Source organism: Larimichthys crocea, chromosome VI, assembly GCF_000972845.2.
Source record: "Larimichthys crocea isolate SSNF chromosome VI, L_crocea_2.0, whole genome shotgun sequence".
In the NCBI taxonomy this organism is placed as follows: domain Eukaryota; kingdom Metazoa; phylum Chordata; class Actinopteri; family Sciaenidae; genus Larimichthys; species Larimichthys crocea.
Window position 1 is genome coordinate 777722 of NC_040016.1, and position 26365 is coordinate 804086.

The 26365-nt window shown below is 38.4% G+C and overlaps 1 protein-coding gene across 1 annotated transcript in view; it reads right to left on the reverse strand.

Annotated features, from left to right (window-relative positions):
- The window catches only part of cpne5b (copine Vb), a 109653-nt gene that overhangs the window by 72034 nt on the left and 11254 nt on the right, over positions 1–26365 (reverse strand). Inside the window, exons 3-6 of the mRNA XM_010756389.3 lie at positions 11531–11571; positions 11155–11201; positions 5264–5367; positions 3159–3198 (exon numbers count right to left, since the gene is read on the reverse strand). Coding sequence (XP_010754691.2) covers positions 3159–3198; positions 5264–5367; positions 11155–11201; positions 11531–11571 — 232 coding nt within the window. The remainder of the gene's footprint in view (positions 1–3158; positions 3199–5263; positions 5368–11154; positions 11202–11530; positions 11572–26365) is intronic.

A 26365-nucleotide genomic window follows, 5' to 3' on the forward strand; every position in this document is an offset into this window, starting at 1 on the left:
TCGTCACATGAACCCATTTTACTTCATATTCCACTTGCAGGCTACAAAATTTATTATTTGATGGCTTTCTGTCAGCTGTAAAACAGAAATAGCGCTTTCTATTTTGCTTAAAGACACTATTACTGTTCTATGCTTTACAATGTGACATTATATGCAGTTTTTGTGTGAAATGTAAGCAAATTTTGTTGAACAGAACTCAAATGCTGCTACATTGTAACCATGAAGGCTCTTTGTGCATGGTGAGCATGGTTTAATTCAGTGGTTCCCAACAGGTCTATCCACAGGGCCTGAATTTTTCCTTAGACATCAGGTCAGAGTCCAGACGTATAGTATAATAGACCAGCTTACCACCCATTTAGTTCATTTTCACCCATCCAATCCTACTGTCAGGAGCTTCTTGCTGTGTGGAGTTAACCACTGACTGCGCAACCAGTATTTCTCTAAATTATTACTTATAATAATAAATAAATGAATAAAATAACTTAATTACAACTGGGGCATTCAATTATAATAAAAGCAATGCAATAGCAGTTACAACTACTTTGTAAACAATATTGACATTTATGTCTAATTATGACTTACCTGAATACAATTCTAACAGGAAGGACGCACTATTCAAATGCTTGGACACCAGCATCAATAGTTTATTTGAACGGTGACATGTTGTTGTGTGTCGACTCATTAGGAAGCAGAAAAAATAAAAGCACTGTTTCAGATGTAAATTTTAAAGTAAAAGTTGTTGTTTTTTTGTTGTTGTTTTTTTGATGTACTTAATTAAAATAATAATTTACGTCACTTATGGACCACAACCCCCCTGCTGGAAACCACTGTTTTAATGAACTGCTGAGTAATATAGACACATTGGAGAAGATGGAGGGATTCAAAGCATCATGAACAATGACATGAAACATGATTCACAGTACTATTAATGCTGATTTAGAGACAGAGTGACATAGTTTTAGCCATAATCATGTCTTTAATTAGACAAAGTCTCTCAGCATTGATTTGGTAATCGGACCAGGACAGATGAAAAAAATTAATCTGTGTGTTTGGTTTCATCTTTTTTGGAACTAATCACAGCAAGAGCGTGTGACAATCCAAACCAAAGACTCTTTAACATTGGCCTGGGCAGACAGGGCACACTAAATAATTCAACATCAGGTTATTGTGTGTTTCATTTCAGTGTTCTGGTCTGTTACACCCACTGATTCGGATGTTTTAAGGAAGCGCCTGGAGGATCTCACTATCTCCATCATGCTACAGAAACATGCTACATAAAGTGCTGAAAGACATGACTGAAAATTCATTTTCATTCTCGAGACAGTGATGATGGTTAAGAGCTGCACAGACAGGTTGTCTTGGCTCTCAGTTTTTCGTTCTTATCAGTGACACCATCCTTCCTCTTGAGTAAAGGATCATTGATGTGAGACAGCAGCCATGCAGTGTCAGAAGTGAGAGAGGTGCTGGGACCTACGTTGAATTCTGCGGACTTCCAGAAAGGTTGGGCAGCAGCAGCAACAACAACAACAACAATGACAATAACAACAACAACAACAGAACACATCAAATGCCAAGACACAACACTAGACCAAATACCTAGCACTCCTAGAACCGCTCAAGATGTTGAAGTGAGAGTGGGAGGACAAAATGCTGTGTCATAACTAAAACCCAGGACCTGGAATTAAAGCTAGTAATGAAAAAAAGCAAACCCTGATCATCCAAATACATTAAATAATCATCAAAACTGATTATTTTGAACTATTGTCAATGCTTTCTGTCATAGTTTCCAGTCTTATGGATAAAAAAAACAAATGATATTTTACTAGTGAAACCAAAATTACCATGCAATGTAAAATTTTGCCTGAAGGGAAAAATTTGATATTTTTCAACTCTGATATTATTTCCTCATGTTTTTGTGTCAAAATAAGTAAAATGTTTTAAAATTGGTCCAGCATTGAAGGAGAGTGCTGTAGCCATGAAAAACCTACAATTGAATCCTTAAGGACAATTGCACACACCAAATATGTCCTATAAATATGAGCTTGTTTTTTACCTCTGCTCACTGCTTTGACTGCTCTTCTTTCTGTTCTTTATTTTATCTGCTGTGTGTCATACCAAGTCTCACTCAGGGAGTAGTCAAAATCTCCAGAGAGGTGAGATGACTTTTTGCAGGAAGTCAACTCTGGAAACGTGAGTGTAGTAATGCACCAACCACCGAGTTTGTTGTGTTGGAGAACAGAAAGTGTAGTTCAGGGTTACGTAAAAGATTTTCAATGTCATGGCTGAAGATTTTGCTAACCATAACCATTCAGACTGCTTGCTTACCCCTAACCGCCTAGTCTCTGAAAATTGAAAAGCTATCATCTCTCTGTAAGGTCCTTTTTCACAGTGTTGTCAGTGTGACCTAAAATAACAATCTGAGCCTGACAAAAAAGCACTTTTAATGTATATATTTTGACAGTGGCTGTCAGTGACAATTGGCTATTATATTGTAGCCTGTTTCACGGCTGCATGCTGCAGCACTCTCACTCAGTGGTGGACCAAATTCAAAAATGGTTGTCCCCATTAGTCACTTTGACAGAAAAACATGAGAAACAAGGTCCAGGTTAAAAAAAAAACACTCAAGTTATCTTTCAAAATGGAAACTTATGGATAAAAGCATTACATAATCAAAGCTTTTCTATATATAGCAAGTATAGCAAGTTATTGCACAATGCCTACCACTAGAACAAATAAAAATAAGACTATATAAGACTCAGTCACAGATATATAGAGATAGAAACTGCATATTTACAGCACAATTACGACATAGGCACCTATTAAAGTCTAAAAACAAAGACACTGAATAAGGAGGAAAATAAACATTTGTATTTGGATGCTTCTATGATCAGGCAATAAACTGGGTTTGCTTTATTCCATCAAGAGGAAACCATGCAGCAGGCAACACCGAATTACAACAACATAGACATAAGCATCACCACCATTAGACCACAGATAAAAAAGAGTTTACCCAGTCTCAAATCACTTGGAACATTATATTCCATCAAGCAATATTCACATTTTCCATTTTCAGAGGCATTCAGGCCAAAAATTCAAATTTTACTGAAGACCGGCCTCCATTTATCTATGGTTTAAGGTTAAAATATGTGTGCACTCACATGTTTGGAAAGGTCTGGGCTTTTGGAGTCGACATCATACCTGAAAATAAAACAAAATGAAAGCGTGGAAGCATTTTGACTCTCATCATGGAAGCAGAAAAACACACTTATCTCATTTTTGTTTGTTTATTTGTTTGTAGGTTTGAGGACATCAACGGATGGTAACTAGGCTTGTATTTATATAGCACCTCTCTGATCTACCGACCACTCAACACTTTAACAGCACTTATCACATTCACCCATTTCCACACACATAAACCGGATGGATGAGGCTGCCATGCAAGGTGCCAACTGCTCATCAGGAGTGGTGCAGTGCTTCCTATCTAAAGCGCTGATACTGATATTAAGCTCACCCACTCACATGCCAACGGGAGCAATTTGGGTTTCAGTATCAACCACCTGAGCCACAGCTACCTCCACCAAGTGTGTTTAGGTTACGATGGTCAAGGATATGGTAGTTTGGGGAATTACAGTTAAACAGAACAGAGGAAAGATGGATAACAAAATAAAAGAAAATAAGATCAAGGGCGTGGGTAAACATGAGTGATAAAAAACAATGGTCAGAAAAAATCAGAATGAACCAAGATAAAAAGAAGACAGGATCTCCATATCTTGTCAGATGTTACTATATACAGGACTGCATAATTGGGCAACTGTTCAACAAGACCTATTATCCTCTTCCATAATAATGAGCGATGGGCCTTGTCTGATTTGCATGTGAATATAAAGCTATGAAAGTGAGGGAAATAGACCATATGTGATGTACCAAGATTAAACATCTGACGAAACGATAGATCCTGTTTACCTGGACATTAATCAAGCACGATTTGACAGAAATTAACTCACATTGTGAGTAAAAACACAAGACAAGGATTTTCAATGACAGGCTCACACACAGGGTTACAATGTTTGATGAAATAGAGTTGCCAAATTGCAGTTTTGCGTATATAGGCTATATGTTTTGAAGAATAGCACTCTTGTGCAGAAATATGAGATTTAATTGGACTGAAAAATCATTCATGAGCGACAGCGGGAGACAAAGAAACTGCTTGATTAAAACCTAAACCTGTCACAATCACCTATAAGTCGCAAAACCAACCATGATGTGAACTGACTGTGACGTAGCTGTAGCCACAGTTTTTTTGCATGATGTATGTATTTAAAAGTACTTAATGGAGGTTCTCATTTTAAAACATGTCAGCATTAAAAAAGTTTTAAAAAACATATGAACGTAAAGATGAAGATGAAGTTTTTGCTTAACTTATGGTGTGTAAGCATTGACATCAGCATGCAGTAGCAGTCGCCATGTTCCACAGTTATCAGCCTGACATGTGGAATATACTGCTATACTTTTCTTCTGTGTAGATTCGAAGGGTTTGGTGAATCTGCCACAACTATTATCACTGTAACCTGCATAAAAAGTTTGACAGGCTTGAGAGTAACTAAGTGGAGTGAATGTCAAGTTAGCCTATTTAGTTACTGTTATACTTTGCTGAGTTGGCATGTTTTAAAACTAAACCCTCCAAAAAGGGCCCTTAAATATATGCAACTGTATGCAATGCTAATACTACATGTCCCAGGCAACAGCATCCTCACAGCTGATGATCTATAAAATACATGAAAAGAAAGCTAGGCTCAGCATTATAATATAGACTAAAGTAAAAATATAATTAAAATGTCCTCTCTTCTAACATAATGGATGGTTTGAATGTTCAATAACCAGTGAGTTCAGAAAATGTAACTCTCTCCAGTGCAAGCTTTGCTATGAGCTGCTGGTATGGAAACTTTCACAGATCAGGACAGAGCTGCCATCATTACTGCGAACCTTTGATATAGCAAATATATATGGATAACAGCCTACAAACTGTTGATATATTATTAGGGCCTCGTGCACACTGTTTGGAGAAATGCTTGACAGGCCTGCTTTGTCTAGTTACGGTTGCCAAGCTGTGATAGGGCAATTGCTGTTCAAAGGGTAAACCAAACAGGCAATTTCTTAACTACAATTGCAGAGCTCTCAGTCAGCACAAAACAGAAAAATACACCACAGTGACAGAGGGCAGAGGCCAGGAGAGAAGATACCATAGTGATACAACTTCACTTACAGGTCAAAGCGAAGGTTCTGCTTCTCCTCAAAAAAGTAGTCCAAGATGTACTTTCGAACAAAGTCAGGGTTTAGGGTGTTGTCTATCACCTCCGTTCTGCCAAACTGTGGAAGGAGAGAGACAGATGATGTCAGGAGAGAAAAATAGTGAAAGGGAAAAGCAAGACAACAAAATACTGTTTAATAAACAAATACAGTTAGTGTTGTTGTCTCCTTGCACTTTATCTTTGTTTTCACTCTCTTTCTCAGACTCTCGCTTATTACACATGCATACACATAAATTTGCAGAGGCCTGATTAATGGAAGTGTCTTCACATGCTGCTGCTGCTGAGGAAACAAGGGGTGTGTTTCCTGCTTCCTTGATCCTCCCTCCTCCTCCACATTAATTACAGCAGGATAACTCACTCATGAACCCCACAGAGAGCAAGAGATAAGGAAGAGGTGAGGGAAATGTGTAGAGGGAAAGAAAGAGAGAGAAAGAACATGTGTGGACTTGGAGAGAAATAGAGAGAGTAAGAAAATAGGTATGAAGAGCAGAGGGATGAAAAGAGGGTGAAACTAGAGTTGAGGGTTTGGGCAAAAAATGAGGGGGGAGAGTGGGAGAAACAGTGGGAAAGGAGAGGAGGGGAAAGGCAGTGATTAAGACTTCCTAATTAGTGGGATTCTCACTCCCATAGCGTTAAATGCAGGGAAATATGCCGGAGAAAAGGCTGGCACAGACCCAACAATGCCACATGCTTATAATGTGCAAAAAGCTGATTAAGAGTTTCAAATTTAAGATACAGTACATACATAAATAATTTAAAGCCTCTTGGATCTTCCCTATTTAATCAAATACTCCATCAAAATGAAGTTTGGAAATGTAATTCTTTTTTTAATTATACAATATTATATTAAACTTGCATAAACACAAAACAGTGAGATGGTAGCAGATGAGTGAAAGAAGGAAGTCAACATTTGTGACCCGTAGTATGACTGACCAGTATGCTTTGAAGTATTTCCCATGTCAGGGTTTGAATGTCTTTCTCAAGCTTTCTTTTCTCATTCATGACACAACTCTTTCCATCACTTTTATCGTGATGAAAGGAGTGCAACACCGTGAATGAGCATGAATCCTCATCACCATTTGAATGATTTTTGGTCCCCACCCGTCCCTCTGACAGCAGGTTTTTAGTGCCACCTTCGAGTGTAGCCATCCAGAACAGCTGTAAACACTTTTACCTTCCAACGAGGTCGAAGAACATGTTGTATGAAGTTGTTTACTTTTAGTGCACCCCTGCCTCTTCTTATTTGTTCATTGAGTGACTTCTTAAAATGCCCTTGTAGCTATAGCCGGATTAAGTTGTTGGAATGCCAAGGGCAATAAGTGCTTCTTCGATACTCATTACACCCCTCACACCTGTTATTTTGTGTATGTGCCCTGTAGCTTTGTGTTTCCATCAAGACATAGGGCTGCTATACCTAATTCTACTTCCTAAATATTTGTGCGATTACTGAAATTAACTACAACCAACCAACACAGTGAACCTGAGGCTTTTAGGGGAACAGTTGTCCTCCTTTCCATGTTGGTAATCCATCTTTGATTATAGCTCACAAAAACAGAATTTCCAGGTAAAATATAACACTGCATGTTTTGAGAGAAAATCTTTCATATTTATTTTTATTTCACAAAGAGAAAAAACAAACTCTTAATTCCAGCCATGAATGATTCTCAGTAATTCTCATTTGATTTGGAGGATTCCCCACAATATTCCATTATCTTAATTAAATTAATCTTAATTAATTCATCTTTATCTTGATTACTTATTAATTTTGTTACAATTGCTGAAGTGGCAGTTCAGTTCCTGCAGTAATCAGTACCGCTGTGCTGTGTGTGATAAAGATGTAAAACATGATGCTTCATATCATGTTTGAGCCAAACATGCCCTGTTTTATTGGAAAACTGACGATCGCTATGATTTCAACGAAGGTCAAGGAAGCCATTTGCAAGTAGGTGTCAATGTTTTTTTTCCATAATGTGGACGGCAGGTATTGTAGGTGGATGTGTGAGTGAACCTTGACTTTACAATCAATACTGTAAAAACAACAAATGCAATACATTGTGGGCAATTAGGACATCTGCTATAAACCATGTGCTTTTGTGCTGTTACACAATGTTACACCTCTCTGAACTCTATTTTTTAAGGTTGTGTTGTTTTTTTCCTCTGTGTGAACCCACTGACTGAAGATTTAAATTTAACACGAGCGAGGAAGAAAAGAAGAAAAAAGGACATGGATGTTGAATCTGTGAGCCACCCAGACTTTTTGAGAGACCCTGAGGTGTTGATGAGGCTGTGAGCACATGTTAGTAAAGAGGCGGGTGATGGTGAAGATGAGCTCCATAATGTGATTTCCCTGCTGAGTGGATGAGACAATACCGCGCTGCAGAGTTCATTAGGTACTGCTGGGCTGCCGGAGCCGGCTAATGAGAATCTGGCATGAAGTCCCTGACCCACACACTCATGTACACACATGTAGACACACACACACAGGACTGAACAGCTAGCACACACACACACACAAACATATGGCAAATTAAAATTTTCAGGCTAGCAGCAGCTACTGCAGTGTCTGATATTGTAAACATGTCCCGAAAAGAGAGCGTGGAGCAAAATAAAGGCTTGAGCACAGGAGAGCGATAACAGGTCGTCAGTAATCCTTCATTATCTTTGTGGTTCTGACAAAGATTACCATTATCTTTTTCCCTAAAGCACACAGGAACCATGAATGTGGATTTATGCCATATGAATGTCCTTCTTCTTCTTTGCCCTAAATGTTAGGCGAATAAATGGGGTTTTATTCTCCTAACAGCATATTCAGTAGACAGTACTGTAGTTTGTGGAGTCTTGTTTTCTCACGGAGAGAGGGAAATGACAATTGTGTGAATTAGTATAGACTGAGCTTTTTTCCTGTTTCTCTTTTGGTCTTCAGTATAAAAAAATAAAAAACACTGCTGTGTGTTTACAATTCCCCAAGACAGAGAGAAACACTGTATATATACACAGAATAATGAACAGCCCCTCCAATCATAGAGTTTAAGCCCCATTGTGTAACTTTTCTATCTATAACTATAGTAATTAACAGATTTTAAAACATTCTGGTGTGTAAACAGATGAATTGTGCACCTTACTGTATATATCTGCTCTCACACTATGTAGCTTTGCTCTGGGTACAAATGTCTTCTGGTTTTCCCTTTACATTTCCTCTGGCTGCTGCGCATCAATTCACTGTGATTTTGATTGGGAGTTAGTAAGTTGGCAAACAACAAAATGATTTTTCTTACGCACATGATAAGTGTGACATGGCTTCATGGAAAAATAAATCACAATTTGCTAGAGCCTTGAGCCAGAGCTGTGATTGTGTGAGAATATGACACATGTATATGTGGAATGTGGTAGAATAGATAAAAATAAATAGAAATACGCACCAACATGCACAGGTGCAGCTACACACACTCACATAGAGCACTGTGGGAACGAATGATGTCACAAGGAAATTAGAGAGTGGAAACTGAAAAAGGTCAGGTCATGTTACATATTCATAAAGCTGCTATAAATTAGCAGAATCCAACTTTCACATTTTTGTGTAGGGTTTTCTTTCCTACAACAGTCTGTGTACTGCTGTCTGCAGGGCCATAATGGGCTGCAGTGCACCAAATGTTGTAATAATTTGGCGGTAAGTGAAATAAGGGCAAATTAACAAGGTTTGCTTTAAGCTCACAGAACCAGAGCTGGACTGTGAGGCAATTTTGAGGTGTGGACAGTCAGAATTGCAGGTCAGGTGACGCCGACTGGCCTAAAAAGACTCTGACTATCTGACTATTAGTCAATAGTTCAACAGTTTGTTGCAAGAGAGTCGCCCTACCTGGTGCCTGATAAACATCTTATACAACCTGACCAGTATTGCTAGAAGACTCTGTCAGAAAATGTTATTTAAGAGCCCCCAGTGAGTCAGCCGTTTAGCTTTGCTTGTTAAGTCTGAGGTTTAAAGTGTTTGGTCTCACACAGTGTTACCTGGAGCCGCCACCACTTCTTAATGATATTTTTATAGATGTGACAGTTAATTGACTGCTTTACTGTTTCTGTTTTTAGGAGAGAAAAAAACAGTGAACATGAAAGAACAAAGTTTATTTGTCTTTTAAAAAAAGAAAGTAAAGTGAAATGCTCATTATATTAATTATGTTCATTGCACTTGATAGGAATAACAACCTGTCAACAAAAAATGCCTGCTGTGAGAAGTGTTGTGAAGTGAAGAGAATTTTATGATGGGAAGATCTTTACATATGTGTACGCCTATGCTTTGAGTATATACTGTATACATATGCATATGCATTTTCTCACAAGCACACAAATACAACAACAAAATCCCCCGCTTGAACACAGCCCACACAGCCATCTGTTTTGAGCTGGTAAACACAACACAAGAAGGAGATGAGGGTCATCTGACTGTATAAATACAATATAAATTTATGGATCCATTATACATCTACAGTGGACTAGATCTGTAAAAAGAATAATAATAAAAATAATAATCTGCAGTCACTGTTGCATTGACAATTTATCTTTAAAAGTTTTGGAATGACCTCCCTGAAAAGATCAGGCCAGAAAAGTTCACCAATAACTTTATGAATGTCTAGTTAGGACTTGTTTTTTCAAACTTACCTTCTTTAACCTACTTACATCTCTACTTAATCATACAAGTGGAAAAGTGTCCCAGTGTTATTTGTGTTATTTTAATATCGCCTTCATTTTTTTGAACTTTTATCCCAAGTGTTATTACAATATGTCCTATTTTATCTTGTGTAATGTTTTATTGTCGCTGTCTGCATCTTGAGTCTGCCTCTAAAATCACTTTGTGACTCACCTTTTCAAAGAATAAGGCTGGTGATAGTCTATTATTTTGTCATTCTAAAATAAACAAAACTCCAAATGCTTAAAAGGGTAGGGTTAAAAATATGTAGTTTAAACCATAGATTTGTTGTTTTAGGGAGTATTTACAGGAGCAAGACAGTGTTTGAAAGATTAACTCAAAAAAACAAAAACAAAAGTACAGTACAGTTTATCATAATGAAGGAAAATGTCACCCAGTGTAGCACCATGGCAGATCTATGTGTTTTAATAGTATTTGGACAACAATGACACTTTAAGGCACAGAGAAATGAGCTATCTCAGACTTTAGATACACAGGAAACACTCATCGACTTTGTTTTTTATGAGATGTGTGGACAATAAAAACAATGTTTAATATTGCCATCCACAGAAATATAGATTATTATTCTCATCTGCCCAATTTCACAATTTTTGCAGTTGTTCAAAACTCAGCTTCACACAAGCTTCCATAATAAATGTTTAATAAATGCTGGGAACGGCAGTAATGTAAAGTTTATTAGTCCCTCAATTCATTTTATTTATTTCAGATTTAACTGCAAAACAAAAGATTTAATGGACATATTGGTCAGATGATCAGTCAAGAGAGTGGACAGTAATGCATGGACTGCATAAATTAAACAAGGCTCTGGCTTAATGCCTCCCCAGTGAGCTGTTGAGTCCCCAAAGTGTCAACGTATTGATCATTACATTGCGAGGGTGTTTTTCTTTGCTGGCTGAAGTGTCCAATTAGAGAATATTTCCCTGTCATTTTCAGACAACTGATACGTTAAAGCCAACTAGATTCTCACAAAGAAAAGAAAAAAGAAAAATGGAAATGTCTTAACTAGAGCCTCACCCTTCTCACCCCACACACCAAAACACACACACACACACAATTACAACAACACACAGTGAGCACAGCAATTTAATTGGACATCAGTCCTTTCTTCTTTGTGTGTGTGTGTTTGTGCGTGCATACACTCACCTCTCTCCACTGTTTGGTTTCAACTCCCTGCGTATAGAGCACGCATACTGCAAAAAAGTAGCAGATAGGAACAGAAAGAGATAAAAAGAGAAAATGAGAGGCAAAAGGAGAGACAATCAGAGAAAAGCAGGCAGATTCCAAATGGGAAATCAGCGTGACGGTTTTAGTTCCAGTACAGTGAATAAAGAGCCACCGTAAAACAAAGATTTCCCAAATCAGAGGGCAACATATCCAGAAAGTCAGACAAAAACCACCAGAACAGGCCAGAATAGAAGGACAAAAGACAAAAATGGAGTAGGACTGAAGAGTATATCTTTTGAAGAATGGATGATCTGCAGAGAGATGACAGAAGAGCACATGCATTCTACATACTCACATGGATCTGATTTGGAAAATGTGTCCTTATCCAACAGATTTCTGGAAAAGGAACAAAGAGAAAAGAAACAATTGTTACTCAGTGACAAAGAACCTCTTGTTCATGCAGACATTTTGCTATCATGGAGGTCTGAGGCAGTCCCAAATTATGTATAATGCAACTGCTACAGTAGAAGTTTGAGAGTTTGGAGTGCGATGCGTGTCGTTAAGCTCAGTTGATAGAGCAAAAACTGCCCCATGTACAAAGGCTCAGTCCCTGCCGTGGCAGCCCAGGGTTTGATTCCAACCTGTGGCCCTTTGCTGCTGTCATAGTCTAGTGGTGCCTTCTCCTTTCTTGTCATTCCACTGTTTTCCCCTCCCCTTTTGTGTCTGTCTCGTCTCCCTGGAAGTGGCCATCATCACCAGCTGCCAATCTGACTCACCTGCAACCAATCCACTACTCAACTCTAGCAGTACAGTATATCTACCCCGGCTCTACGTCCAGTCTTCACCAGATCGTTGTGTCGCCTACAGTGGTAGTCACGTTCAGGCCTCGTTGAAAATTGTTTTAGCGCAGTGTTTTGGAAGTTTGTCTTTCTTTGTTCTTAACGGTGTTTCTTTATTCTCAGGACCATTACCACCACCACCGCCAGAGATATGCCTGCCTGCTCTCTGCACCAACTTCTCCTCTGCCAGCCCAAATTGCCTGCTCTCTACCATCCCACGATTCCCCTGCTTCACTCTGCCATTTCCCCCTCGTCGGCCATTTCCAGTTCCAGTCCTCTATTTAATAAATCCCAGTTTGAAACGCATCCAAGTCTGTTTTTGGATCTGTTCTGCAACAACCTAACAGCTGCATGTCATTCCCCATCTCTCTCCCTCCACATTCCTGTCACTTTTAAAGCTGTCTCTGTCAAATAAAGCTCAAAAAGGCCAAAAAAAGAAAAGAAAAGAAAGTTGTTTGGAGTAAACTGTCTTAATTGTAGATTCACACGAAACAACTTTACTCTGTTAAGTGACTATTGAGCTGTCCTCCCCCTCTGCCTCTCAGAAATTATTCACCACCACACTTGGCATCAAAAGCTACCTCTAACACCTTGCAAATAGCTCAAGGATACAGAAAAGAAAACACAGTAGTAGATGGCAATGCAACTTTAATGTTCTTCACTTCTACACCATTATTATTGATGGCTCTGGCTCTGTTGTTGGCTTCTGACTATTTGTTCAAAATACAAACAGTGCCTTTGACTGATTCCAAAACAATGTATTAAAGTAATTCAAGGATTCTTTCACACTAATAATTTCACCTTATTGTCACATACACATGTTTTTTAATCATTCTGGCTGATTTAACCTCTGCTGAAGGTGGGTGGAGTTATGTTGGGAACAAGTTCTTCTTATGTTGTTTGCATGTCTCTCGGGGAAAACACATAGAAATGTTTTTTGATGCCCGAAATATTAATCTGTTTTAGGATGTGACAATGCTCTGGTTAATGTTTGGTTGAATTTAAGCACAAGGAAAAAGGAAAGATCATGGTGTGGATTAAAATGACTAAGGATAGGGCAACTATGTTGTCGTGGTTACAACAATAAACACACAGTTGAGGTTGGGGAACAGTTGCAGTCACATTTTAAAAAACAATGTCGCCTGTTGAGGTCATGGGACTCCATAGAATGATTAAGTATGAATATGATGTCAGTTGTTCCACCCTAGCAGCTAACAGAAGAGCCAGAGAAATGTCAATCTCTTTACATTGTCTTTATATACAGTAAGCTGTTTACATTTTATAGTCCTCCTACTGTATATTGCGCAAAGGAAAAATGGTAACTAAAATACAGTACAGTATCGCATGATGATTACCCTACAGTGTTGTTGCACTTTCAAAGCAAGTTTAAATCGATATACCCATTTAGTTCCAGTTTTAATCAATTACTTTATGTGCTGGCCTATTTAAAGGTAGTTTTACTGTCTGGCAATAATAGCAGGGATCCATTTCTTTAAGTCTAAAAGATAAGAAAGCACTTAAACATGAAACCACAGCCATGAAATGCCTGGGTGCGTGAATGTATTTTGATTTTCAATCTCATGTGCAACTCTTATCTTTTTTATGTGCGCAATCACATATGCTCGTTTTTATACCAACACACACTCAAAATGAACTGGCTGGCACGCATGTCAGTGGAGAAAATTGTTGGGTTTGGCATCAGCATACAATAGCTTCCTGATTACAAGCATGTCTGTGTCTTTACTGGGTGCTCATCTGTTTCTCTGCTGTCCAAACATCCATCATGGCATGGCATTCATTGTATAACCTTACACTTTTTATATAATAATGTAAAAACAGTTGCAGGGTAACAAACTTTTGTGTAAGCTTTGCTCTGTGAATTAGACTATTTATTGAATTCCATCATCCTGTCGATTTTAGAGGCAAAAACATGCCAGTTAGCCTAAATTGTAATTAGTACCATTAATTCCTAAACTATTTATTAGCAATTTATAACAATGACAGCTGAATGTCAGGAGTCATCATCTCCGTAACCTATTACAGATCACTTTTAACCTGTAGTTTGATTAGCACCTGCAGCGCTGATTTATAGTAAATGTGGGAGACAGAAAATTGCAGGCTTGTGTAATGCGAAGAGAAAGACCAAAAAGGTCGTTGTCAAGGGTCTCTTTCAAACTGTGTGCTTCTCCGCCTATCTGTCCCCTGCCAGCATCCAGTCTCTGAAGCTTAATTTGTGAAGTGCAATCTTCCAAATTTTGACTTTTTCTAAATGCTAATGTGTGCTTCATAGTCAAAAGAGTGAGACAAGACAAGAAGCTCAACCACATTATTAATAAAAAATAGATAGTTTATCATTAGGATACATGTTCATAGGATTAACAGTATGTTAGAAGTGTTATTTAGACTAACAATGTAGACTTTCTCTCTCTCTCTCTCTCTGTTGTGGAAGAAATGTGATGCTTCGCTGAATCAAAAATTCATGCATTTTTTGACAACCTTTACCATTACTGTCAAAACAAAGAGCGCCTCTTTCCGTGTGCCTTACATACGCACACATACATTATGGGAGTCTTTTATCTGAGAAAACACTGAACATTAATTTAACTGTTTGACTCCTGGTGGTGAGATCTTCACATCTCACCAGCTGGAAGCCTTTGGATTGGAAGACATTTCCATTTCTTTAACACTTGTACGAAGTATAACCTTTACGTGTTTGTTTGTTTTTCGTATTCATACAAATCCGATGTTGGATCAACCATTTAGCTTGCTTCATGCTGTTAGGATTTGGTAAGACTTCCTTCTCTGCGTAGACCCACAAGGATATTTATGTACAGTATCTTTGAAAAAACAAACAAACATAAAACTGCAGTTTTACTGGTTAATTTGATGATGATACGATGATGATGATGATGATGATTACACAGTGTTGTATATAGAATTAGACTGTGTGACTTTCTAACTCTAATGGCCTTCAGTAAAATTTTAAATTATATGTTATTCCAAGTGTTTAGTGAGCAGCTAAGCAAGAGGAAAATACCCCATTTGGCAAATTACGCTGTTCTTTTGTTGCCAAGAGTTACAGACAAATGCATGTATAGTTTCTAAATATCATAAAGGTTAGGTTAAAAAGCTATTGTGGGCTTCAGTGTGTGGGTCTGTGTGGCTTCAAGTCTTACTAGGTAACCAAAAGTAAGTTACAAAAGGATGAAAAGGACTACAACTGGATATAGATAAGTGAATATCGTCTAGTCTGACTGGCAGTACAAATAAACTCTTTTCATAGCTGAACCAGTGTACAGGAAACAGCCATACATATATTACAAGATATTAAAAGAACTGTATAAAGTGCTTCATGAGGGTACCCAAGTCTTTCATTTAAATCTATTCACCCAGTGTATATAGGCTTTCAGACTATTAGCCCACCTGACATGTGCATTACATTTTTTCCATCTGGTCGACTGCAATTACACATTTTCACGCACTTGCCTCTTCTCTGTCCTATTCTGTCTTTTCTGGTCTATTCTTGAGCCTCATTTTAATCAGTTTTCTATAAATCTCTCTCTCTCTCTCTTGAACTTAATCTCTCACCCATGGTTCCACTGTCTGTGTAACACCTCCATCATGCTTGCTTGACCTTTTAATAATGCCTGCCAGAGGCTACTGTGTACCCAACACTATTAACCTTCTTGTTTTCTCAGTCACTGCAGTGACATGAGAGGCCTCACTCGAGATGCCAAAGCCTGCTGGCTTCAGGCATGTTTTATTTTTCTCTGCAGTTTTGGTTGTCCTAAATCTTCAGCTGTGTTCTTCCATCAGCCTCAATCAATTTTGATCTTTTCTCTGCTTCTGTATTTCTTCCTTCTTCCCTTCATGGTGTTCAAGAGCAAGTTGAGAAGACTATTACTGAAAAGAAAAAGATTATTCCTGCTGATGTGATTCTTGCCGTGCCTTCAATTGAAGGGTGCAGCATTTTCTAGCTGCAGAGTTCAAAGTCCAGGCAAAAGTGCCTTTCATTACAGTTTGATCAGAACTAAAAAGAAAAATGGTTTTGGAACCACTAAAGCAAGATAACTAAATAACTAGAGAAGCCATTATGCTGACTTTATCCTAATCCGAAACATCACACTGCTACAACTCCAGCCCTTCTCCAAATACATATTCGTTTATATTTGGGGGCGGCAGTAGCTCAGGCCATAGGGACTTGGCTTGGGAACCGGAAGGTGGCCGGCTCAAGTCCCACATGGACCAAATATGGAAGGTGGACTGGTAGCCGGAGAGGTGCCAGTTCACCTCCCGGGCACTGCCGAGGTGCCCTTGAGCAAGCCCCCCCTCCAACTGCTCGCTGGGCGCTTCTCAGGGGGGCTGCCCATCACTCCACCATCTCTCTCCAAAATTGCATGTCTATGCCTTGTACTGCATGTGTATGTGTCTGGGTTAAAATGCATGTAAATAAAATAGAGTTTAAAAAGAATTTTCCCGTTCGTGGGATTAATAAAGTATATCTTCTTCTTCTTCTTCTTCTTCTTCTTCTTCTAACCCAACAACCCTCAAAGGGTACATTAGCACACAACGCGGTGCATCAATTCCTATTCATTTCTACTCCACTGTTATAATTTTAGTCCTCAAGTTAATACTGTGGCAACTTTACACATTATAAATAGTGTAAACTTCTGTGCGGTGTTATGATCTTTTAAAAGTGTGGGAACAATAGGTCAATGATTGAAGGACTGGATCCAAGTTCATTAAGAAATTCATCAAAATACAACTGTACAAAATAAAGTTTGGGCATGCTTGTTTTGCTGTTTGGTTTGTTCTCTGTGCGTTTCCCCTCCATTTTCTGTTCCTCTCCCTGGCAGTGTGTGCTTGTGGCAGAGGGCATGGCTGGTTTGTCTCAGCACCAAAGTGTACCTGTCTCTCATCCAGCAATCACTCCAGTCTGATCAAGGCACTGCTCCTATGCCAGTTTATCCCATTGCAGTCGGAAACGTGCTGTGACTAAATCTTTTGTAATTTTTGAGCTTCTAGTGATTTACCAGTATTATTCATGAGTGCCCAGCGTATTTTCTGACTGCAAGCGTAGCAGTACTTTTCTAGTGTTTTTGATGTTGTGACTCATAAGTTTTTCCTGTGTGCAGTTCTTCAAGTTCTCAACTGTTCTGCCTCAGTGAATCCTCTGAGCTGCTTGCCTCTTTCCACCTGCAACACCAGCCAGCCATTACCCGTCACCATCTGCCTTTTTTGTGTTAAGTTCTCACAATAAACATCTAAAAACAGTATTGGCCCCCGTCTCTGCATTCTGGGTCCTAACACCAATGATTTAATATCCAGACTGATCATCCAGACAAAACCAAATAAATGCCAGGGTACATAAAACATGAGGGTTAATGGGACAAAGAGGCCTTGTTATTTCCCAGCCAGAGTTAAAACAGTTAATATTGGATCAGATGAGCCAGAAAATAGGATGTCGTTCTGTTTCTGCTGACACTGTTTGCTAACACTTTAGCAGAACTAGTGAAATGGCAGTTACAGCATTAAATTGAATTTAAAAAGTCATTTTGAGCATGATTTGATCAAATTATTCAGGGATTTGATATGATTTCTCAAAAGTGCTCTGGAGAGCCATTTGCAGTGAAATACCCCCCTCACAGCGCAATGAAGGAGATATTCTTCCCTTCACCCATACCACCCACATCGTCTTGTTTTTGTAAACTAAAATAGACACATCCAACCCATGCTGTCCTACACTAGTTTCTATACAACCCAGAAGCTTAGGACATTAAGTGCTGTTTAATAAAATAGGAAGGGGTGGTGGTCACCTAAAAATAACTGGAATCTTGACACCTGGAAAATTTCACTGCACACTTCAGAAGGTGTCAGTGAGCAGATGTATAATAAAGCAAATTAGAAACTTTCCACAAATCAGCACACATGGAAGATTCATTTAAACTCTTCTTCTATAAAGAGATAGCTGTGGAGGCAGCAGAGGAGGATGCTATTTTTCCACTTCATCTAAAAATGATACTTCATCATAATAAATATTGTGTGGGAGTCTACCTGACCTTTTGTTTATTCTATTTTTGTATTACAAGCTGTTAACTCTGAGTGCATCAGATAGTGTTTGAACCTGAGAGACTATCAGTACAAATTAGAGGAAACCAAAGCCCCATATATGTGCATTTTAGATTATTAAATTAAAGATATGCCATTTCAGATATGTCAAGAAATTAGTCATGATACTGATGTCAAGCTATTTGTTGCTCGGTCCGTGCCTTGCTCTGTTTACAGCAATATTCACAGTGGATATTTCCATTTTTCTGTTAAAAAAACTGTATCTGTATTATCACTCAAGCATTCAAGCATCCAACCCATTATATTAGTATTCCCTCCCTTTCTCTCTCTTTCCAAGTATAGTTCATGTTTTTCCCAGCCTCAGAACCAGACAAATCGAGATACTCATGCTTTATTCGCTCAGGTAAATGCATCACAACCCCCCTCCCATTCAGGCAGATTTCTGTTCTGGATCCAGTCTGACCAATCACAACCATTGATTTAATATAGGGGAAGTTTGATACAGTGACTGTAAAGAGGAGTGCAACCTTATGAGCATATTTTTGTAAACAACCGAAATAGCTGCTGCTGACGTGGAGCTGTCTCTTGATATCAGTTATTGCTTCAGTATTAAACAAACTGGATATATATTTTCTCTAAAAGAAGAACAAACAGTTGCACAGCTTTTGTTGATAAGAGAAATGTGTTTGTGGTACTTCTGACAGGATTTGACAAGTTAAGCTCAATGCTCTTATTGGTTGTACTGTAGGCATATGAAATCGCATCCAGACCAATTTTGGTCTGTGTCCATTAATAACGCCCCTTGGAAATCAAAAATGGACTAAGGTTTCAGGCTGATTTGCATTTGTGAATTGGTCTGGCAATAGCAGGCTATGTTTTTCCTGCGCACTAGTGCACAATGAATCAGACCATATGTCCCCCACCGCTGCCTCCGCTCTATATTTGTCAGTTACACCCTCCTGTTTGTCTGTCAGCTGTGCATTATCCAGCTAATGGTCTCTTCATTATCTACTATGTGAAACGTTTGCTTTCACCCCTGTGCCACTGTGCTTTATTTCCCAACATTCACCCAGTAAACATGTATATTTGTAGATGTACCCTGTAGCAAGATTACGGGTTCAGATTGCAGATGGTGTAAAATACAGTTTAATCTCTGCACCGTCAACAATATAGTGTTATATTGATGTGATAAAAGTTGGTCTCAGGCTGAAGCTGAGGCTGAAGTCGATGTAATTTAGTGGTTCAATCACTCTTGCTGTCCTATGAACACATTTTAGGCTTACAGTAACTTTCTTTCAGGACTGATATCTTAGTGATCTCATGTTAGCTTTTATTGGAAACCATCTTTTATCATTTTGTGTCCAGAGGGTGAAAAAGTGCCGGTAAATGGCACATACAGTTCATACAATATATCTCTAATCTAATAGATTATGATGGAAAGCAAACTGGGTCTGGTACTCACAGATACAGTGATCATTACACTCTGTGAATTAAACATCTTCATGTGATGAGGCAGTACATTCTCTTTTTTATCTGCTTGAGGCAAAGATGGTGTTGTATACCAATTGTGGTTTGGGCCACAAGGTCTTCTGGGAGTGGTGTTGCCATGTTTCCAGAGAGATAATTGGTGAGGAAAACACAGGAAGAGGTATTTGGTTTTCTGTTTTTGCAGCATGTTTCTGAATTTGGTTGTGTTTTCTCTCTTTGCAGAATTTTTTCTAAATGATTCAGGGCCGCCGTAGGATTAGTTCATTGTTGCACTGAATTTTATCACTGGCACATTATGTTGGATGTTGAAAAGATTAAATGAATAATGTCCATTATGTTGTTCACTATCATCAAAGAAAAGTTAAGCAATTTTCTAAAATAAAATTTCTATGAAAACAAACAACATGAGAGACACTTGATTTATGTCCATTAGCAAACAACGCAATGGGGAGAAAAAAAAATCACAACATAATTACAGATTAATTGCACATTATAATTATGACAGCAACAAAAAAGTCAAGCCAACAACAGATACTTTTACTTATTTACCATGAAGAGGTCATTTTCAGTCTGCCACTGAATAATTAAAAGCATTTAGTGCCATTAAATTATTAAAAGCTTCTTCTTTGTGACAAGCACATTTTAAAACGCGTGCTTTGGACCTCAAGCAAAACCAATTTCATGTCAGCTCACTTAATCTGAAGTGCATGATAATTACAGTGTCGAAGCACAAACTGTCTTTTGGTTTTACTACTGCTATAAATACAATGGAGGATGGAATAATTGTCATATATGACAGCTCAAGAAGGTGATCAGAAGGTAACTGGTGCTCATCTTTACAATTCATTTCTGAGATAGCTACATGAAGCATCAATCACTCATCTTTTTTCTTTAATAACCCCCATGTGTGCTGTGATGGAGCAGCCATTTGTAAGGCACAAATATTCCTGTTGTGTCTCCCAAACTGCCTTTGATAGAAAAAAAGAGGTCAAAAGGGAGATTGTGCTGCTACTGAAAATGAAAGTGACTTTGGAGGCTTTGGTCTCAGAATGGAGAAAGCATAGCACAGTGTGTCTGAGTACAGATCCTTTCACCACCTGTGCAATCTATTATATTTCAGTACTATACCCTGCAACCATAGTGCTATAATTCTATAATGGTTTTGTTGACTGTTTTAGTCAGGTGTTTTATCCACAAACAGTTTACCACTGTGACACAGACAACCAGGCTTTTATTTGGGACAGCCTTTATTATTTATTTCCCTTGTTTCCCGCAAAGTCAAATCTTGCTCCATGTTTATCTGTTTGATAAATTCAGTATAATGCTAATTTTTACAGCACTAATTCCATCTGAATTTACAATGTAAGTTGTAGTGGTAGGATATAGGTAATTTCACCCATGGTAATTAGTTTTTTGTTTTTTTATCTGTCCTTTTTTTGTTCATGCTGGCCAGGTCTCTGGTTATTATTTCAATGCCAGCTTATAGATGAGAATTTATGGCACTTTAAAAAAGTGGATCCAATTCCTCGAGAGTACGATAAGATAAACTTTTATTGATTCCCAGGGGAAATTCTGTTCTTGCAGCAGAACAAGGACAGAAATAATTAGAGGTATAGAAAACAAAAATAAGAAACTTTACAGGAGCAATTACAGACAGAATTACAAGGCAAAAAATGTAGTTTTGTGTAATCACAGTGGTGTGATAAGTAGTAGCAAAGTCAGCAAGTCTACATGTAACACTTTGTACTGTACACACAATTTAGTGCTGATGTTACCCATGTAAATAACACTCAGCCAGGAAGTGGGACAGGAACACAACAAAAGGATGCTTCAAGTGAAGCTTCAAACACCAATATCCAGCCAGCAGCTCAACCTGAGTGTATTCAAATCTAGGTCTGCTGAAACAAAACCTCATCAAAGTGATTCTTTTATTACCCTGTGTCAAGTGCAACCCCCACAGCACCACAGCATATGTCTTCCTACACACCAGCTCCAAGTCAACAACGGTCCTGCCCTAAATTTTGGAGTAAACCTCACCCAAAATTTCATCAGATGAGTTGCTCGTCTACAAAAATATGCAGTTGCATCAAAAACCCCAGAGAAAGTTACACCAGGTTTAAGGCAGAAGTGTGCATAATATTCAAAAGAGCCCCCAGAAAACTCAAAATAATGTTCATAAATAAGCAGAGACTTCACAAATTATCTTAAAAAGTGTATTTTCAGGGTTGCAGACTGTGGTAATTACTGTAAATGCCCCCCTTGAACTCTCCTGTTCCTTTTTCACAAAGCAGTGAACAGGAGATGTAATTTAATAAGTAATAATTTGAGGTCACTGCATTTTGCGTAGAAAAGCAATAAAAGAAAAATCACATGTCATCTCAGTTTGTCTTAAATATGCCTTTAAGAACAAGACTAAACTTTGCACCAGGACACTTACAACTACTGCCATGACATTAAATATTTAAAATGTGTCACCAGATTTGCATTAGGTGTTGCACAATCCATTTCAAAGGGACTGGCAATACTAAAGGGGTTTTAAACTAACTTCCTGAAACACAACTTCCCTTATGTAAATGAGGCTATGAAAAGATCTGAGATGCGCGGAGGCAGCGGGGGCAGGATTTGGGTATGTATGTCTCAGTGCACATGGGAATTTGTGAAATCAAGAGAGCAAGAATGTAAGAAAAAAATCAAATGTAAGAACAAGAAAAGGAGAGGAGAAAATGTGTGTCATAGAATGTGTGCGTGAGAGAGAACTGGAGGGAGAGAAAAATGAAGTCCTTAGAGATTAGATCAGAAATAGACAGAGTATAGCAGAGATCCCTTCAGCACAGGGAGAAGAAACAAGCCCCCACTAGACAGACACACAGACATAGCTGACTTTATTTACAGAGATCTGACACAAACCACAATAATTAGACAGCTCCTTCCATCTAACCTGCAGGAGATGCCTCAGCTCTCCAACTCCGCACTGAGTACAGGCTGAGAAAAGGGTGATAAATATCTAGGGATGAGTGCTTCTTTTTGAAGAGGCGTTTCAAGACATGGAAATTGAGCTGATGAGATTCTTGATTTGGAGTAGAGCACAAGTCAGCATAAATAGACTGCCACCAGCTAATACTTGAAACTTTGGGAGCTCATAGATTTTAAGGAGTCTTCACTGATACTGCTCAGCTATAAAAATTATGCATTCATTAACACTGTATTGCATACATTACATATTATTAGCTACATGTACCAGATTGTTGTGACATATAGCAAACATATCACCATATTGCACACAAGAATGTTAAAAAATGTTTCAAACATAGTATTGCATGGAAATTTTCTATCTAAGAAAAGACTGTGAAATGCCTGTGTGCATCGAGGGTAAAGGTTTCCTTCGAGGGTGTATTTATATGTTTCAAGAGGACAGTTTGTGGGTGTAGAGAGAATCTATACTGTATACATACAGACCTCATATTGACCTCTTGTTTGTACATTATGCAGCAAAACTCAAGACTGGGAGAAGTTAAATGAAGGGCACAACTAAAATTGAGCTAAAGAAATTTTGCAAAATGTACCTAAGCTAATAACATTTTGGTGATGTTTTTCACAGCAGACAAAGACACAAAAACGACTCTAAACGAATGTTGCTGAGTAACTGCTGTTGTGTAAATAAAAAACAAGTTTGCAACATTAACTTAAAGGCCATTGTATAGAGACTATAATCCCACTCAATCTTTTGACCCACTAGAAGTGTGTGTCAGTGTCTGTGTCCCTAGAGACTCCGCTCTCTCTGCCTGTATTTTCTTCTTATTTTTTATTTTTGTTCAGGAGGTTTATTTAAGTGCCAAGTTTTGGGCAGTGCGCAGGGTGCAAGTTCGCAACTCTATGAAAACCTAGTGACCAGGTTACATCACTGTCTCCGTCTCTGTGCTGTCTGTGTCATGGATGCATGGTCCCTGTGTTTGTCGGACTAAGGCCTCAGCTACATACACAGCAGAGGATGAAGCATGCAGCTTCAGCTTCAGCTCACACTAGGAAGGTGTTGATGTTCTTTTTTTACCTCCTCTGTATTTTTCCTCGCATAAGGTCCTGTTTTTTATACTATTTACTGTCTGCAATCGTTCAACAATGACTATTCAATGTATTTGCATTCTCTAATTACCTCCTTATATCAGAATAAAATTGCCCTCCTACCCTCTGCATGTGTGTAATTCAGCACTGCTATTTTTTAAATTGTACAGTATTGGTGTCACTGTATACTGTTAACTGTCATAATGCCAAATCCAAGCTGTACTGAGTTGCTGCTACAGCAAGTCCAACATTTCCTTCTGCTGCTACCAGATAAGATCGTAAGAAACAGCGAAACAGAGGGTCACAGAAAACATAATGTATTTGTCATCTAGGTTAGCACCGACAGCAGTCATTAAACAAAATTGTTCATCATCATCAAAAATGTTGCCATTGTCTGAGTATGTGTTGAGAAGAAAACTCTATGCGCCACTGTACTTAAACTTAAACAATTTTTAAATTGTTAAATAATCCTAAATGTCACTGCAAGAGATAACTGCACACCTTGAAGCTCCATTATTGGTTGTGTTACAAATCCTTTCAAATTTATTTAGGTTAAAAAAAAAATCCTGGTAATGAAGTAAAAAAAAAAAAAAAGCTTTTTATCTCTTAAAAGTGTGATGTTTTTCATCTAGCCTTGACAATTTGTCACTAAACAACAACCACAGAAGAGTGTTTTCCTCAAGGACATTTAAACAAGGATGGATTGTAATGAGGCAGCTATCCTCACACTCTTGAAAAAGAGTGTAAGGATATTGAGGGTGAGGCAAAATGAAAGGGACGTGTGGATTGTAGCAGCGGGTGACAGAGGAAGGGAGGAGTTAATGAGGAATGAGGAGGAAAGAACAAGATAAAAAAAAGGAAAAGAGGTGAGCTTAGAGAGAAGAGTTATAGTGGAAGATGAAAAGGAAAGAGCAAAGAGATGGGGAAGGGAGAAAAGAGGTACCGTAGAGGAAACGATAGAGGAAAATGTGGAGGAGGAAGACGGATGATAATCTGTTTATAAGAGCGTTGGGTAAAGCATTATGCAGCGGCGTGTTATTAAAACTGGATGATGCATCAAAATAAACCTTCACCGGCCCTTCATCACTGTCTCTCATCTTATCACTATCTTGTCATTTTTGCTTTCTTAATACTTGGCTGCCTTTATTGCCTTTTATAGATTTCACAGGATACACCTGGATATATCTGTGTTAATACTGACATAAACATCCACATATTGTGTAGACCTTCTCCACAAAATATGCTCTCTAATGTATCTTATGTCTGCAACAAAATGAGCAGTAGCAATTCATAAATAAATCTCTCTTCACAGCCTCAATCATCTGAGTCCAAACTGTAGTGCTGGCATTGCTTTAGTGTCGGATCGATAGCAAAACCAAGCAGGATCGTTTTTCCCACCAGCTGTTGAATTATTCAGGCCAGGACTTCCTCTGGGGAGATTCCTGCTCAGCCTGCCAGACAGACACATTCAATTTGCAGGCTGGTACGGAAGCTCTGGATCATCACAAAATTCCCAACAGTTCCCAACTGTGCCTTAGCCCAAGTCAAGACAGGTCAGGTACTGGGGCAGCATTACAAACTGCATGGTTAGGACCCTGACAAACAGATCAGAGATTATTTACGAGTTGTGTCATCTGTTTTTTTCTATGAGCTGCAGAATGAGACTTCAAAAACATTGGATTTTCAGATGCAGTCACACAACATAAATCAACTTGTATTTTGTTGGTGGAACAAAATACTAAAAGAAACTGTATCATATTGTATGACTGAGAGATTGCCAAGAACTTTCCAGCGTGCTGCTTTACATGGTACTGGAGTTGAATGCAGCAGGGCTCTTGAGGTGAAAAGCAAAATGGAAATGAAAGTGAGCCCATACTGTAAAAAAAAAAAAAAAGATAAAAAGTTTTGAAACTGTTGCAAAGTAGGTCAGTGCAAAATGTGATTGTTTCAGTGAAGTGGGTCACTGTATGGATGTCCCTCCTTTGCATGTATGTAAGACATGCTTCTTTAGCTGAGGGGATACTGACTCGTGGCTCAAATCATTTATTGGCACACACGATATGCAGGCTGGAGTGAAGCTCGCAGCTCTGTGAAGCTGCACTTTGACACAATGGTGCGTTGAGCTACACGCTAACATTCACAATTGTTTACAACTAGAATTTTGGTATTTAGTAGTTAATGTTTGGCATGTTAGCATTCAGATTAGAACTAAAGACAACATACATCTGAGGCTGATGTGAAATTTTTGTGGGTGTTTGGTCATAAACCAAAGTATTGCACAACCTTGATGGTGGTTCTAGTAAAAAGACAGGAGAATTCTAAATGTACAGTTGATCATACGGGGAACATGAATGTCTGTCCCATATTTAATTTTTAAAAAATCCATTAAATACTGTTATAGGTATTTCGCTCCAACAGCCTGACATTTCCATCCCTAGAGCCACGCTTCTGGCAGGGTCAAATTGTAGAAATCCTTAAATAAATGGCAGAGGTTATTAAATGAGACAAATGAGGGGTTCAGCCGATACAATTAGGATTAAAAAAATGTTAGAACTACAATGATACTTTAATAAGAGCACTAAGTTGCTTTGAGAGCCGGCGGAAAAATAATGTATACAGCTTTATTTACAGTCATTCATTTGAATTAAAATCCTGAACAATAACTGTCCTAAACCAACGAGGGGAATTACATCCTTATGAGTGCAGCCAGAAGAACAAGACACACACACACACAC